The 16,368-nt window shown below is 34.4% G+C and overlaps 1 protein-coding gene across 1 annotated transcript in view; it reads left to right on the top strand.

Annotated features, from left to right (window-relative positions):
* The window catches only part of SCYL2 (SCY1 like pseudokinase 2), a 42,917-nt gene that overhangs the window by 19,918 nt on the left and 6,631 nt on the right, over positions 1 to 16,368 (top strand). The window contains exons 7-17 of the mRNA XM_074826970.1: positions 815 to 931; positions 3,169 to 3,294; positions 4,745 to 4,921; positions 8,584 to 8,706; positions 10,586 to 10,699; positions 11,135 to 11,267; positions 13,034 to 13,152; positions 13,797 to 13,897; positions 14,658 to 14,724; positions 14,852 to 14,941; positions 16,046 to 16,165. Coding sequence (XP_074683071.1) covers positions 815 to 931; positions 3,169 to 3,294; positions 4,745 to 4,921; positions 8,584 to 8,706; positions 10,586 to 10,699; positions 11,135 to 11,267; positions 13,034 to 13,152; positions 13,797 to 13,897; positions 14,658 to 14,724; positions 14,852 to 14,941; positions 16,046 to 16,165 — 1,287 coding nt within the window. The remainder of the gene's footprint in view (positions 1 to 814; positions 932 to 3,168; positions 3,295 to 4,744; positions 4,922 to 8,583; positions 8,707 to 10,585; positions 10,700 to 11,134; positions 11,268 to 13,033; positions 13,153 to 13,796; positions 13,898 to 14,657; positions 14,725 to 14,851; positions 14,942 to 16,045; positions 16,166 to 16,368) is intronic.

Raw genomic sequence — 16,368 nt, 5'->3', positions numbered from 1 at the left:
TATTTTAAACCAGTATTTAGAACACAATACTGGTGCTCCAACATAAGCAATCTGATGGTATTTTGCTTTGCATGCTGTCTTTATAACAAGAAAAAAGAATCCTAGCAAAATATGGGAAATAAAAATATGTGTAGAGAAGGTTACATGTACCGACTCTATAAACTACAAATTTCATTTTTCACCTGATTTCTCTGTAAACCTGTTGAATGCTGGTCTCCTGGAATAAATACTTTACCTGTTGGGGTTAACAGTGTGAAACACAAATCAGTGAGTGACCTATGTAGGACTGTTGAAGATGGGTGAGTTTAGAGTGATTTGATCACTTGACATTGCAATCGGTATCCTCTTAGCTATCAGCTATTTCACATTCTTTGCGGACTGTGAATATTAACAGAAGATAGTTACTTGGATCAGCTGACATAATGTGTGTTCATATGCAAGTTTCCTTTGTCATAACTTCTTTGGGTGCCCATTGCCTTAACTGTGTGTACTGTGTTTTAACGTGTGTAGACAACACTTCAGATAATTACATGTACATGTTTAAAATACTGAGTTTGTGTTCTCTGATAACCTGAACACAATGAGAAGTTGGAAATAGGGAAATGTGACCTGAAGCAGGTAGGCTGTTGGGAGACAGCAAGAAGACTATGAGGGATCAGAAGCAAATGGGTTATAAAAGGGGAGAAGGGAGGGTACCAAGGGTGTGGGTAGAGAAACCATCAAGAGGACAAAGTGTAGTCCTGTTGTATATTGGAAATAGTTTTATGCAGGATTTTCTGACTTCATGGTGCATGTGCTTAAATTACTTATGCAGCTGAGCCGTTTAAGCTCCAATACTCTTCAGAATATACCAGAGGAGGTGCGTGAACATGTAAAGCTACTCTTAAATGTAGCTCCAGCAGTGAGACCAGACGCAGATCAAATGACTAAGGTCAGTTTATGGAAAATACAGAAGCCATAGGAAAGAGGGAAAAGAGTGTTTGATTTGTAGAAACAGTAGAGCTATTTTAAAGTGTTTTCCTGTTAATCATTTTAGTTGAAATGTTAGATATTTAACTATTTTGGAAATAATGATCTTAGTTGATGCCAAAAGTTGTCCTTACGCTGACCTTTATTAATACAGAAGAAGTGGGTGCTGAGACAAAATTTGGAATAATCATGCAATGCAACACTATTTTGTTGCTTTCCAATACAGATGGAAGTATTTTCTGTGCTATGCTTTTATACAATTCAGTCTTTAAAACTGTATTCAAAGGATTTTTAAAGCCATGAAATGATAAAGGGCAATAAATGTAAGAATTAACTTTTGGCTTATGATTTTTGGTGTATTCTTAAATATGCAGAAGAATAGCTTAAAATATATTTGGAGCTTCTTGCCATAATGAAACAAAAATTAACTGCAAGTAGGATAATTTAAGTTTTAATTTGACAAACTCTTCCTTCACGTTCCTATCTGAAAGTAGAACTTAAAAGCATGATTCTGCCTTTGTCTTATACCCTATTTTGTCATATTTGATAGCCTTTCAGATTCTTGCTTATAGGTTTGCTTAGCTAAACAATTTTCCTCTTTTCCTGTCATATAAAAAGATTGTATTCAGAGAGAGAAATCAGTGTCTTAACAGCTGGAAGAAATAGTGAGTGAACAGGTAGTGGTTCTGCCAACATATATGCTGAAAGATGGGAAGTGAGGAAACTGGCAAATATTACTCAGGTATCAACTCACTTTTCTGAAGGACTACAACAAACAAATCTGTAAATTGTTGTATTAAACAGTATGGTTTTATAAAGACATTAAGTCTCTTTTACCACGTCAGCACTACAGACTAAATTGTAGGGTAGAGATATTAGAACTTTAGTTCTAAAAGCAATTTGTTATGGCCAGCATGACATGAGCTAAAATGGAGCTTGACATTGGCACATTTACCTTGCTAGTTTTAACTAGTTTGTGTTAACCTGTGTAGAATTCCATGGTCACACATTTTGGCATGTGATCTAGAAGACAGAATTTAAGCCTGCAGTGCAGGCTAGCTTGAATTCTCTACTGATAAGATTCTTTTCTTCTGTATTACCCTACTCCAATCTGTGTTTCTGATTTTTTTTTTTCTTTGTTGCCCTACTCTTATTGGCTTCTCTTTCTGCCTTACAGCAGAGCTTCTTTAAATGTTTTTGTTTTGCACAAATTTTTCAACTGAAAACAAGTGTCTAAATAGTCTGAGAGACCATGCTTTGTCTTTTAACTACTGTGAGCCCATGAGGTTTGATATGTCCCTCCCTAAAACTGAGAGCTAGCAGGAAGAAGGAATCTTACCCATGGAAGTTTTTGAATACAGAACTTTTCATTCCAGTCTGTGTAGGTCTGGGATAGACACACTTCTACTCTTTCTGTTCATTTGCTAACTGAAAGGTTAATGTTTGGGGTTGGATTTTTATATAAACAATCTTGTTATCATCATGTATTTTTATCAATCTTTCGTTAATGATGAAGCAGCTCTATCAGTATTAATATGATATACCATGGCTATAGTTGAAACCCCCTGGTGTTTTCTTGGTGCCATCTTTATAAGCCTGGTCTACGTATATTTGTTGTTACACAATACTTAAGAAGGCCTGTACCCTCTTTGCTGAAGTAATGCAAACATGGGAGATCATGTAAGAAATTATAGTGGACAGGATTTACAAGTGGGTCTGAACAGTGGAGAGAAATTTATGTTATTACACATTTGTTGCATATAAATGCGTATTGATTCATTGTAAGTTTCCAGAGATGGTAGCCAGATCTGGATGGCCTAGGAGGTAATCCTTTGTTGTAATATTGAATAGCATAATTATTCCTAGAAGAACTTTTAATCAAGGTTTTTACTTTTCATTCCATTTTTTGTAGACAAAACATTATTTCATATACAGTAAGTTAACTTGGGTACACTTAACATGGATGGGTTTCTTTAAAATGATAGGAAAATTCCATTTTAGTAATCAACCTTTATCTGTGAATATTCTGCTACTTAATATGTAAAAAGAGTACTTTTCTTACTGTTAGTTGCAGGCACGTCATTGTCAAGGTTTACTATAGGGCACTGAAAAGGTAAATAGATGATTATACTTTGGAATCTTTGTAACAGTGTCAGTTTTGTCTCCCTCCAGATCAAAAGCTTTTAATCTTATTTTTAGATACCATTCTTCGATGATGTAGGAGCAATGACACTTCAGTATTTTGATTCATTATTTCAAAGGGATAACCTTCAGAAATCACAGTTTTTTAAAGGGCTACCAAAGGTTCTGCCAAAACTACCTAAGGTATGTCTGTATATGTAATAGTGAAGTAGTGAGTTTAAAAATATGTGAACATCTGTGAACATTCTGAATCTTGGAATGCTGAACTTTTTATAGCATTGTACCATAGTAGACTGCCATGAGACCTTCAGAATAGAGTTGTAGAAAAGAAGGGGGGATTAGAAAATAGTTGATGTGGAAATACTCCTCAGCTGTCAATAATTCTTTAAATGGAAAATGGCAAATTGTGCTATCAGTATGTGTAAGGAACCATCATTTGCATGTCCTCTTGTAGTTCATCCCACTTTAAAAGGGTGTTGTCTTCTCTCCACTTACAAGGCTTTCCCTTTGTTTCCAGATGCTATCATAGCTCTTTGATGTCATCTTGCCACCTTTTCTCCCAATAAGATTACTTGAAGCGTTTTCATAGCAAGGCAGTACTTTAATGTTGAATGATGCAAAGCTTCCTTCCGTCAGCAGACTTTCTTGTGCTAGCAGTGCCCAGAAACCTCAAAGGCAAATGTCTGTCATTACAGATTTCTTCTGTGTACTGTTAGACACTGTGTCTAGACTGACTCCTCTTCCTTTTGTGGTATTCTTTAATTTGTATAAGGCATAATGCATATGTGATATAAAAATAGTTTGCTACATAATAGAATAGCTGAGCTTCTCAACCATTGCATTAAATTTCTTTACTTTTAATTTTGTTTTGAACTACACAGTGCAATATTTGGACTTCATATTTAATACTCCAATTTAGTAATATTTTTCTTTGATCAGAAATCATTGATGCTTTGAATTTGGAAATAGATGGGATGTATTTCACCTAACTTAAGGCAGCCACTGACTAACCTAATCATCTTTAGGACATTTATTTTTTTTATGTCTTGAAAGTGTATTTTATGAGGAAAAAGACCATGTGCCCTTGAACTGTGTATTTCTCTTTATCGATTTTAAAAGCATTTAAGGATGTCTAACTCTACAGTAGACATCCACAGTGTAAATATCTATGTCATCAGCAGAATTCCATTTAGGGGGTGTACTTGGAGTTTTACAGGGAAGGTATAGTAGGATTATGTTTGTTCAGTGATAGCACTGAAAAATTGGTTATTGGGGGGGGGGGGGGGGTGAGAGGGTCTTTTTAGGGTCTTTTTTACAGAAAGCATATAGAATAAGATTTTCATAATTCATGTATGTGGCAGAAAGTCCTATTTTCTGTACAGTTAATTGCTTTTTGTTGACAGTCACAGTTGTTACAGTCTCCAGTTATGTTTTGAGTGCAAACAGAGAAAAGTTAGCAAAGTAGCACAGTGTAAATTAGCTAGAGTATACTGTGAAAATAAGAGTCCCCAACTGAACATTATCTGTCTGCTTTTTTGTAAATATCAGGTTAATACAAAAGCTGTTGAGCTGGCACATAATAACTGACTGTAATGCAGTACAATGTGATGCATGCTTGTTTTTCTTCTTTTAGCGTGTTATAATTCAGCGAATTTTGCCTTGCTTGACTTCTGAATTTGTGAATCCTGATATGGTACCCTTTGTCTTGCCCAATGTTCTCCTAATTGCTGAGGAATGCACCAAAGAAGAATATATCAGGCTCATTCTGCCTGATCTTGGTCCTGTTTTTAAGCAGCAAGAACCAATCCAGGTATGTTAATATTGTTCAGATCACAATTTTTCTCTTTGGTGTTTTTTTCCCTGAAAAATGACTAATTGTTCTATTTCCCTTTTCCAGCTTCACACAGGTTGCTCAGCCCGCTCTGTAGTTGTCCAGGCAGTCAGTCTTGATTTATACAAAATAGATTTTTTCCAGGAAATTCACAAAGCCTCTACCCCTGCTTTTTTAGATAGGTTTTCTGAAGGTATATTTGCATTTATAGCTGAGATTAGATTAGCAAAAAAGGAAACATTTAATTTACCACTCAATTCTTATTTTTGGTTGGTTGTAGAAGGTATATTTGTAAGCATTTTATGACTTACTTGGCCAATCTGAGCAGGGTTGTACAGTACAACATTTGCACATATTCTACCAGTAGCTGAACCTATGATTTTTTTTTTTTTTTTTCTTGTGTCATATTGCTGACACAGAGATCATGGGGTGGAAAAATTAGAACTTTGACAGACTCTTAAAATGCTGTTTATTGATGATAATAAAATAGTTTTTATTTGAGAGCTGTGCACAAATTTGTGAAATTTGTTTCATTTTGACAAATGTATTGTTTAAGTAAAATGCACTTTTTTTTTCTGTTGCATAAAAGTAGTAAGACATTATCATTACTGTAAATGAGCAAAACATTTGCATCCTTTTGTCAACACCATATGCATGATGATTCCTGAGAATTTTGTCACTGAGTTAGGCATTGTGCTTCCACAGATAAAAGGCAGCTATGCATTCCTTCTAGCTCACCTTGTTTTACTGCTTGATCCTGTTATTTCTCTGCAGAGCACTTAAGGGATGAGATAAACACAGGAATCAATAAGTAGACCTTTCATTTCTGGGTTTCAGAAAACCGAATCAGAGAACTCTCATTATATTGGGGAGCGGGAAGGAGGGACAATAGTGTAACTGAGAATACCTCAGAAAATTAGAACTACTTAATGCTGTACTTTCGATACACTGAGGCTTTGTTCTTGTTTTGAAAAAATTAAATGTGTAACTGACTGAAAGCCAGTGAGCATCTTATTTGTGCTGTTTCATCCTAAAAGGTAACATTGCGTTTTGCTACCTTTAACATCAGAAAGTTTGTCGCAAAATTGTATCTGGTGCATAAAGGGCACAAAAGCTGTTTTATCTCTTGAGAAATGAGGGAAGCTAAATACAGACTTGGGGTCAGCTCATAAAGAACAAGTTTTGTGAAGTTTTTTGTTGCTTTCTAGATACTATATATTCAATTGTTACGTTGACATTTTTAATGCACACTAAGTACTACATGGCTTATTCCACTACTATTTCTGTGGTCTTTTTATATGGCAAAGTTTAAGTAATCTAGAACAGATGTTCAAAGTTAATATACGAGGAATTCAGGAAAAAATATAAAGGTTCAGAGGACAGAATTCCAGGTCTGACTGTGCAAGGCAAAAACATCCAGTTCCAGTGTGTTTGTAACTCATGGAGAAGGGCGAATGGGGAAGGTGCCAGTGTTTCTTCCAAACACTCTCTTAAGATGTTTTAGATTTGTACAAGGGGCCTGTTGCTTGGCTTTCATAGGATACATGAGTTAGGGAGTCAGTGTATCATAGGGAAGCTGCTATAATTCAGTGTGAAGAAATTGTTATCCAGTGTTCACAGTGTCTTTGTATGAGGGAATTTATAATATGAAAATGCAATATTTAGTTAAGCTACTCATTCATATCGTACTCTTGGAGTTAGCATGGAGTAACAGGTGTCCTGTAAATTAACGCCCTAGCTGACATAGCTTCCCAGTGTAGACAAACCCTTAATTTATATCTAAGGGAATCCATAGAGAGTTAGCTTATAGTTTGCTGTAAATTCATATTCTAATACCAAAGTGTACCCTGACAAACAAGCACTGGGCTCTGTATTAGTGAATGAAACACCTCTTTAGCATTATTGTTTAGAGTGCAACTTCTGCTGCTTGCTTATTAGATGGTGTGTGTGTCTGTGACTGTAACATCTTACCTTTTATCTATTTAAGTAGAAACTATCACATATGACCCTAGAAAACTAAAAATGAAAGGGATTCATTGAAACAGTGTGAACTACATCCTAGTTAAAGACAGATAGAAAAATCAAAAATGATTCAGCTTCATGTTATCTTAGTTGAAGAGCATTGACAGCAAGTGGAAAAAGGCTGAACTGCTTCAGTGAAATCTAAATGACTATATAGTATAATTTTTAACTTAAAAGCAGTCTGTTATATGTTCAAACGTCTGGTTCTTATTTTAAAGGAGCTTTTCTGGTTGTTAAATAACAGGTTTCATTCATGTCCTTTTCAAATTTGCAAAAACAATCAAATGATCCTTCTCCAAAACTGTATTTAACATATAAACTGTCATGCCACAGTACTACAGGGTTGCTAGACAAGAGAACAGTGTTATGAGCACATGTATGTTTCAAAAAGCCAAGTTTAGCATAAATAAAAATTCTTTATTCAAGAATAATTATAAAATCTAACTTTAAAACTGCTCTGGTCCATCTTGCCCTAATTCTCCTAATTTTGGGGATATTGCATCAGAATCAGCGTTCATGGAATGAATGTCTGAGTTTGTATGTATGTGTACAGTTTAGGTAATTATAAATATACAATATGAAAACACACATTAGCTGCAGTTTAAGAGAATTTATTTTTCTTCCCTGTAGAGGAAAGCAAGTGAAAGGAGGAAACCTGTAATGCGGTCTTGGTGCACTTGTATTTCTACACTTGATGCTTCTGTTTATTTGACATACAAGCACAGATTGCTACATATTTTTAGACTTAAAAATTGAAATCCTTTCCTTTTGTGAAAGACTTGGCTTTTTATTATTAATGCGATACTATTCACCACAATTTATCCATCTAGTCTAACCTATTTTCTAAAAGGAGTCTAGATGTCAATGGATAGTCAATGTCACCTGTATCAAGTTGTCTCACCTATCTGAGATGAGACATGAGTCTTACGAGTTACGTAGTTCTCTGTTGGAGACTGTCTGGGTGAGTAACTTAGAATAGCAGCTAACTTTTAGATGGCTAAGCCTAAGCAGGGTGAATCCCAATATGTAAATGTGCTATTCTAGTGTTGTGTTTTAGGTTAACATGATGTGGATCTTTTTGTTTGGGATTTTTCATTTTATGATACAGAATTTTCATGTAAAATAGAATAAAGGTATTTTGTGTCCATATAGTAGCTGTAATACTCTTTTCATTGTGCCCCTATTTTGATTCTAGATACAGATGGAATACAGCTTTTATATGTGGAGTTGTGATCAAATGCTTTGAGGGCAGAATTTGAGCCATAGTTTTTTGAACGTTTAGCTTTTTCAATAGTGATGTGTATAAAGATTTTAACAAAAGACCATGTTGTAAATAGAAACAAGACTCCTTCCTTAGTCATTATTATTTCTTATTTCAGAAGGATTAGTCTAGAACATGCATATTTTGTTTGATTTGTATTTGCTGTTTTTAAAATGCAATAATATGTCAGTGTTTTTTGTCTTCCATGCCTTCAGGCAAGCAACATGGTAAGTGATTGCATTTACTAAGTTACAAGAAAACTTGAAATTTTTATGATATGATACGACACACTTTAAATTGTAGGTATATGTTTCTGGAGTTAAAACTTTTGACTTCTCAATTGCCCTTTTTTTAATAGATCTTGTTGATCTTCCTGCAAAAAATGGACTTGCTTCTAACAAAGACTCCACCGGATGAAATAAAGAACAGTGTTCTACCAATGGTTTATAGGGCCTTGGAAGCACCTTCAATTCAGATCCAGGTATAGTAATTGCAGCCTTTATTTAAAACATTTTATTTTCTCTTTTCTTTAAATTGACATGCCAACTTTTTGTATACTCATGTGTTTGTTTACTTGGAAGAAAAAGGATAAAGCTGTGTAATATCTCTGCATGTTGAAAGAGTTGAATGTTTTATTAAAGAAAATTTGTTTTAGTAAAATAAAATTGAGTTCAGTTATTTTCTAGGGAGGACCCATTTGACTGTTGTTCTAATGCTCTTATCCTAAATTCTTACTAGCCACTATTGCAAAAAGTAGCATGTGCATTTATACTACATTGCCTGTTCAGCAGAAACTACGCAGGCATGCGTTCTCTTACCAGTCAGTGAGAGGTGGCTTATTCTGAGGTCCTACTGGTAAGAACATGTGTGTTGACAGTTACCTTTGAAGACCTGATTTGCTGTAAAATCATATTAATATACCTTCTGGTGATACTTTTATGTATCCATGTTTTTATTTTTCTCTTTATGCATTCTCTACCTCTCATGGTTTAGGCCCAGCAGGCAACTAAGCACCACAAGGCTGCTCGCTCACTCCTCCCTCCTCCCAGTGAGATGGGGAGGAGAATTAGAAAAAAAAAAAGTAAAAATAGTAAAGGACAGTTTAATAACTAAAACAAAATAAAAGATAATAACAATAATAATAAAAAATATAGTAATATTTGTAATGAAAAAGGATATAACTAAAAGAGAGAGAAATAAAACCAAAGAAAAAAAACCCAAGTGATGCACAATGCAGTTGCTCACCACCTGCTGATCAATACCCAGACAGTCCCTCAGCCGCGATCTGCTCCTTCCGGCCAACTCCCCCCCAGTTTCTATACTGAGCATGATGTTCTATGGTATGGAATATTCCTTTGACTAGTTTGGGTCAACTGTCCTGGCCAGGCTCCGTCCCAACTTCCTGTGCACCTACTTGCTGGGCAGAGCATGGGAAATGGAAAAATCCTTAACTTAGGATAGCGCTGCTTAGCAACAACTAAAACATCACTGTGTTATCAGTATTATTCTCAGACTAAATTCAAAACACACTGTACCACCTACTAAAAAGAGAATTAACTCTATCGCAGCTGAAACCAGGACATTAGCTTTCTAAGGTTCTTTTTTTTTTTTTTTTTTCTTTAAATCATTCTTCTACTGGAATTAACTTCCAGTTCCCAGAAGCATTCAAGAGTGGGAGGGAGAGATAAATAAACAAAGTATTTCTTAAAGAAGGATTTGGATAATCAGATGTGACTTTTATCTTTCAAAGCCTTTGCATATTATAGAGTTATATGTTTCTAAATACCTAGTGTGAGGTTTTTTCCCTGCATCAGTAGTTTGGTTACTCAGGTATTACTTGCAACATATACTTAATATTGCTGTCTCTTATTTTTTGAGATTGGGCTGAAATGGGATAATTTTTTTTCCTCTCTTGCTTAAGTATGTTTAATCTTGATATGCTCTTTTATCTTTCAGCCTATCATTGTGCTGCTGCAAGTGCTGTTGATAGTACTCATTCAGATTTGCTTGACTTATGTAGGAAAATGTTAGTCTGATGTAATAAAAGTTGGTTTTTATATAAAGGTAGTTTTTGATATTTGTGCTATCCAAACATTTTATTATAAATTTATGAATACTCTTTTGGAATCCATTTTTCAAGATTCTGTATACATATCAAAATGCTTTATTATTCTAGCTATTTTTAAGTGAGTCTGATAGATTAAGGTCAGCTTAGTTGCATATATTTCCTTAAATATTTCCTTAAAAGGAAAGCTTAAGAAGACATTTTAAACTAATTTTGATCTTGAGTAATATTAGTACTAATTTTATAATAAGCATGCATGTTTCTTTTTAAACTTATGCAGAATTTTTTTTTATAGGAGCTTTGCCTAAACATAATTCCCACATTTGCCAATTTAATAGATTACCCATCAATGAAAAATTCATTAATTCCAAGAATTAAAAATGCGTGTTTGCAAACTTCTTCTCTTGCTGTAAGTATCCTAATAATTTTATCTCTCAGGCCTTAGAAAGTGTTGTTACCTTTAATTACTTTGGCCTTTTTGCTGTTGTGTCTTTAAACTTTTTACAAACACAGAATCACCATTTGTTTTTTTATTCTTAAAAATTTTTAAAGTTAACAACTTATTGGTTAATAATACTTTAAAAATTATTGAAGTGTGTTCCACAATAATATATGTTAACAGTGTTGTGCAGAAAACCTAAGGTTTTGTGAGCAGTGTGTAACTATATGTATTTTCCTTTCATGACACAAGAGGGATTTTTTAACTTGTCTTGAATTTTCAGATATGAAGGTTGTAGTTTTGGTAGCACCTGTTTTCGTCTAGGTATGAGTTTTGTGAGGTTGTATTTTTTTCTTAGGCAAAAATATAGTAAAGAGTTTGTTTAATTCTTATCATATTGCGCAGGTCCGGGTAAACTCACTAGTGTGCTTAGGCAAGATTTTGGAGTACTTGGATAAATGGTTTGTGCTTGATGATATTTTACCTTTTCTACAACAAATTCCATCCAAGGAACCTGCAGTGCTAATGGGAATTTTAGGTAATTAATACTTTCAACTTTCTCCTCTTTTGTGCTTTGATGTTATAAATCTGAACGCTTTCTGTGTTATCACTGATAGTGTTTACATAGTGTTTACAAAGTTTACTATTAAAAACTTCCTGTTTCTGGTTCTTAAGTATGTCCCTGTTCATGTTGTTGGTACTTCCAAACACTAGTACATACATATTTGTAGGCTTCAAGGCCCAGTGCAGTTCTGAGTACTCATTGCAGTTCATGGGCTGTGACTCTTTCATGGACCATGTGGTCCACACAGCCAGAGAGGCTGTTTTCCACAGAAGGTTATATGATCTGTCTTCTTTCAGATACTGCTGGAGCTTTTAAGATGTTACTGCTTCATTCTCTTACCACTCTTGCATTGTCAGATACTATAAATGATTGTCTACAAATCTACTGCTCTTCACTGCAGATTTTGTTAGACTCATTTTCTTGGACATTTATGCAAACATGGCTGCCTTTTCACTGAAATGGAGCTTAGTCTGCATGAGGTTTCACAAAACAGCTAACAAAACCTAATGGCTTGTTACTTCTGGAAGGGGAGGCCTCACTCTCAGTTGTGCTTTCCTAGTGCCACTCTGGTGCTTGCCTGACTCAGGATATGTGATTTTAACAACTTGAATGGGCCCAAGGAGACCAGATGACCGGAGTGACTGCCAAGGAAGAGTTGTGAATGCATGGCCAAGTCTGGAAGACAGTGGCTATTTCTCTTACTGACAACAAAGTAGTAGACAAAAGACCATTTGTAACACGCTGAACTGTACTGGCAGCAGCCCTCATCAAACACTGTAATAATATGTGATGGTAGCATTATTTTGATTTGCTCAAAATCAGCAAGAGGGCATCCATCAGTACTAATTTAAAGCTGAGGGACAGTGTATCTTTCACTTTAGTTGGATACCCCTGAATTCTACTTGGATCTAGTGGGTAAGTGAACTTTAGTTTGGAAATGATGCGCTGAAATCAATTTTATATACTTGGGCTCTCCTTTTTTCTGGAATCATAATACCTTCCATCTTGTGTGCAATATCTTCTTTGGCCAGCTGACAGGTCTGTTCTAATACTAACCACAGAAAGTGCGGAAAGCTGCTGCTTCTTTTGTACTAGTATGTTCAGTGTTTGCCACCAGATGTAATCTATTTAAGCAGAGGAATCTTCTTGTCAGAAACACTACAGAACTTAAAAGCTTAACACTGGATCCCTCGTGCCTGCCAGTATTCTTTTTTTCTGTGATTTTAGAACAGAGAAAGGCTATGCATGATTTCTGATCCTATGTGTAACACAGCCCCAAACATTTAGGTAAGAATCTTTGTAAAATGCAATCAGAGAGTAGTGTGATAGTTACTCCTAGACACTTCAGTATCCCAGGACAGAACACATCCTTAGTTAACGCAGTTTAATATTTTACTGGCGATTTGTCAGTTTGTGGTAACTCAGTTGCTTGTGATATGTTCAAAGATGCATATTCTCAGGTAATTGACCAGGACAATACATTGCCTAATACCAGGTTTCAGAGCTGCAGAGTATTACTTTGAACCTCCTCTTCTTCTGAACTTTAGCAAAGCCTCTTGGTATAATATGTTTGTGTTGAGGATGAGTACTTAGCTTTTATGATTCTGTTGATCATCTTTGTCCCTGCTTGCACACAGAGACAATGTATGTTCAGGTGACTGATACATATAGAGAGTGCTACTTTATTCACATTGCATACTAAACTTAACAATGTTTGCTGTTTTGATGTTGTATGTCAGGTATTTACAAATGTACATTTACTCATAAGAAGTTGGGAATTACCAAAGAACAGCTTGCAGGAAAAGTATTGCCCCATCTGATTCCTCTTAGTATTGAGAACAATCTTAATCTCAATCAGGTAGGAACGTGAGTGTGTTGCATGCTTTTCATTGATAAATTGGTAGAGAATAGATTTAAACTGTTGTCAGAGAAAAATTAATACATTACTGTATGTCTATGTCTGTTGTAAAAGCAAACAAACAAAATCAAAAAACCTGCCAGTATTACTGTATTTGCATGTCTAAAGCTTGTTATTTTTCAGTGGATTTAACTGATTCACTTTAAAATTCCAAAATGAATACTATCACCTTCCAAATATCCTGCAAAAGCAGTTAACTACTAACATAATTAAAATCCAAATTAAAAGCTAAAGTACAGTTTTAATGTTTCCTCCTTTGCTCTTGTTTGTAAATGTTGCAGATAATGTAGAAGTGCAATCATAGGATTTTTTTGAAAATTAATCTGGTAATATTAATCTGTGAGTTTTTTCGTCTGGGTTGCCCCACTTGTTTTGTTAGTGACATATACTTTTCACTGTTTCAGTATATACTTTGCTTGTAGTTGGGTATCTAATAGAAGATAGTGAAGGTGGATTATAAATTATTTTAAAATCTGCAGTTTATCTGATATTGTGTATTACAAGTTTTATTACAACCTTTTAAGTTATACATGTCTGAATTCCATCACTGCAAAATCCAAACCTCTTGTATATTTCTTTCACAGTTCAATTCTTTTATTTGTGTTATAAAAGATATGCTTAATAGATTGGAGGCAGAGCATAAAACAAAACTTGAGCAACTTCATGTCATGCAAGAGCAACAGAAGTAAGTGTTTATTTACATGTGTATTAGAGAAGGAACAAGTGAGCAGAGATAAATTTCACTTAATTTTTTAGCAAATGTGAGAAAACTCTAGCCATAGCAATAAAAAATCTAGGTAATTCTCACTTCAGTAGTTGACAATTGCCTCAAATAAGCACAGTTGTCAGCAAAGATTTTTTTAGTCCTAGAATGATATAGTATGGTGATGTCAGTGGTTTTATAGAGTAAAATCCTTTACTTTTATACAGTTCAGTCACAGTTTATTTTTTTGAATGAATAATTTTTAATTAATTCATTAAATGTAAACTTCATACTGAGCTCCACTAGTACAGTTTATGTCTTGCTTCTATATGCTAAGTTGCTTTTCAGTAGTCATTGAGAACATTAAACATACTGGAGAAACATAAATATTGCAGCCTTTTAGAAGGCGGCGATATTTGAAGACATTTACAGCTATTTTATGGAGTCTGATTATGAGGTGAGATTTTTGAGTGGAATTAACTTGGGCTACCCAGAGTCTGTGTCACCCAGTTCAAAAAGGAGGAACTAAGATCATGTGAAATCATCATTAGGAAACCTTTACAATTTAGAATATTAACATTTTCCAGTTTCCCACAGACATTCTTTAAAAACGGCAGTGCTCTCCTAATGCAATTTTTTGGTATTATTTAAATGCAGAAGAATAATCTGCATTGCTGGTTTAGTGTTGTGGATGTGACTGTAAAGTTATCTTTTTGTAATATGTATACTCTGCACTATATAGATCTTTGGATATAGCTAACCAAATGAGTGTGTCTGAAGAGGCAAGATCTAATAGTACAAGTAGTCAGGTAAGTGACAATATTTTATTGCGTTATGTGTAGAAATTTGAAATTTAAAGTTACTTAGTCAATATTTATGTTACCTTAAATTACAACATTTCAAATAACTAAGTTTTGTTTCTTTGAACTTAAACAGATTGACAAGGTATTTAATACTAGTGGAACTGATCTTTTAACTAGTGGATCTGATAGTAAAGAGAATGAGATGTCATCAAAACAGAAAAAGGTGTGTTTTACTTTGTTTTGGAATCCTGTTACGTCCATTCGTCTAATACAAGGCTGATACGGTTACATAAAAAGAGTACGTGTAAATATTTATCATATTTAAAGCTTTAAAGGAAAACTAACTCCTTTTGTATAGCAGAGCACCATACATAGTCACTTGTGAAAGTCCACTGAAAAATGTTCAAATCATATCCTTGAATTTCTGTGAAAGCCTTTCCTTGAAAATAGCTTTGTACAAAGTAGGCAGCAATTAGGATTATAAATTTTTGGTCATTTTCGTTCTCCTTAATTATAGATTTCAATGAAACAGCAGTAGATTTAGATAGGAAAATCAAAATAGGCAACTTTATGATAAAATTACAGAGATGAAGATAAAATGTAGAATTTCATGCGGTAGCAGAGACATTTACAGTACAATTCAAAGTTAAGTGAAAATGAACAGTCAATACGAGGATAAATACAAGAAGCAAAGAAAAACCATGACATGACATAGAATATTAAATGTAAGCATAAACTACTGTAAGATTATTTTAATGCTATTAATTATGTAAATAGATCCACAGAATCTATGCATTTTATCATTTACGTTTCTAGTTATCTGAACCCTCTCACTAATTTTAGACTAAGGCAGAATGATTCTATGATTTTATCCTTCATCCTTAACAAAAGTAGAGCTAAAATCCTGAAAAGCCTCTTAAGCAATCTTTAAAATAAAATTCCCTTTCCAACTCCATGGTCAATTGCAGTTCTATATCATGTGCCAGTTGGTAACCATATAAAAACAAAAACTGTGAAAAACGCTTTTTCTTATGCCCAACAATAAGAAGACAAAGTTAAAATGGTTTTGTTGTGTTACTTCTTTATTTGAGATCTGCTCAAATTTCTCATTATGCTACTTTTAATATTGTATTTATTTGCTTTAAGTACTTTTTAGCAATATGATAAATATTGTAATAGATTTTGTGCTTATCCACTTTCTCTTTTGTGTAAATGTGTGGTGTTCTCCCACGTATTATTGAAGTGACAGTGCTATTTATGAAATAAAAATACCGAAGTAAGAATAACCATTCTGTGTGACTTAGTGTCAGTACTTTCCCTTTCAAAGGCATCACTTACACTTGAAGAGAAGCAAAAGTTAGCTAAAGAACAAGAACAGGCACAGAAACTGAAAAGCCAGCAACCTCTTAAGCCACAAGCAACTGCAATAACACCTCCAGTGAAGCAGGTGAGAAAGAACAAACTACTGCAGTGTTTCTGTTGGGCCTGTGATGCTTTTTCCTTTCAAGTGCAGTATGCATTTAGCATTTTTTTTCTCCTGCGAGTCACCTTTGTTTTCACAATGGCACAGCTGAAAAAAACTGACATCAATTTTAATCTGCCTTCCATTTGCATTATTAGCAATATTTCCCATTTTTTAAATTGCAGGAG

This window comes from Strix aluco, chromosome 5 (genome assembly GCF_031877795.1).
Source record: "Strix aluco isolate bStrAlu1 chromosome 5, bStrAlu1.hap1, whole genome shotgun sequence".
NCBI classification, from domain to species: domain Eukaryota; kingdom Metazoa; phylum Chordata; class Aves; order Strigiformes; family Strigidae; genus Strix; species Strix aluco.
The sequence above is the reverse complement of the archived record's forward strand: the minus strand, read 5'-3'. Positions and strand labels throughout refer to the sequence as shown.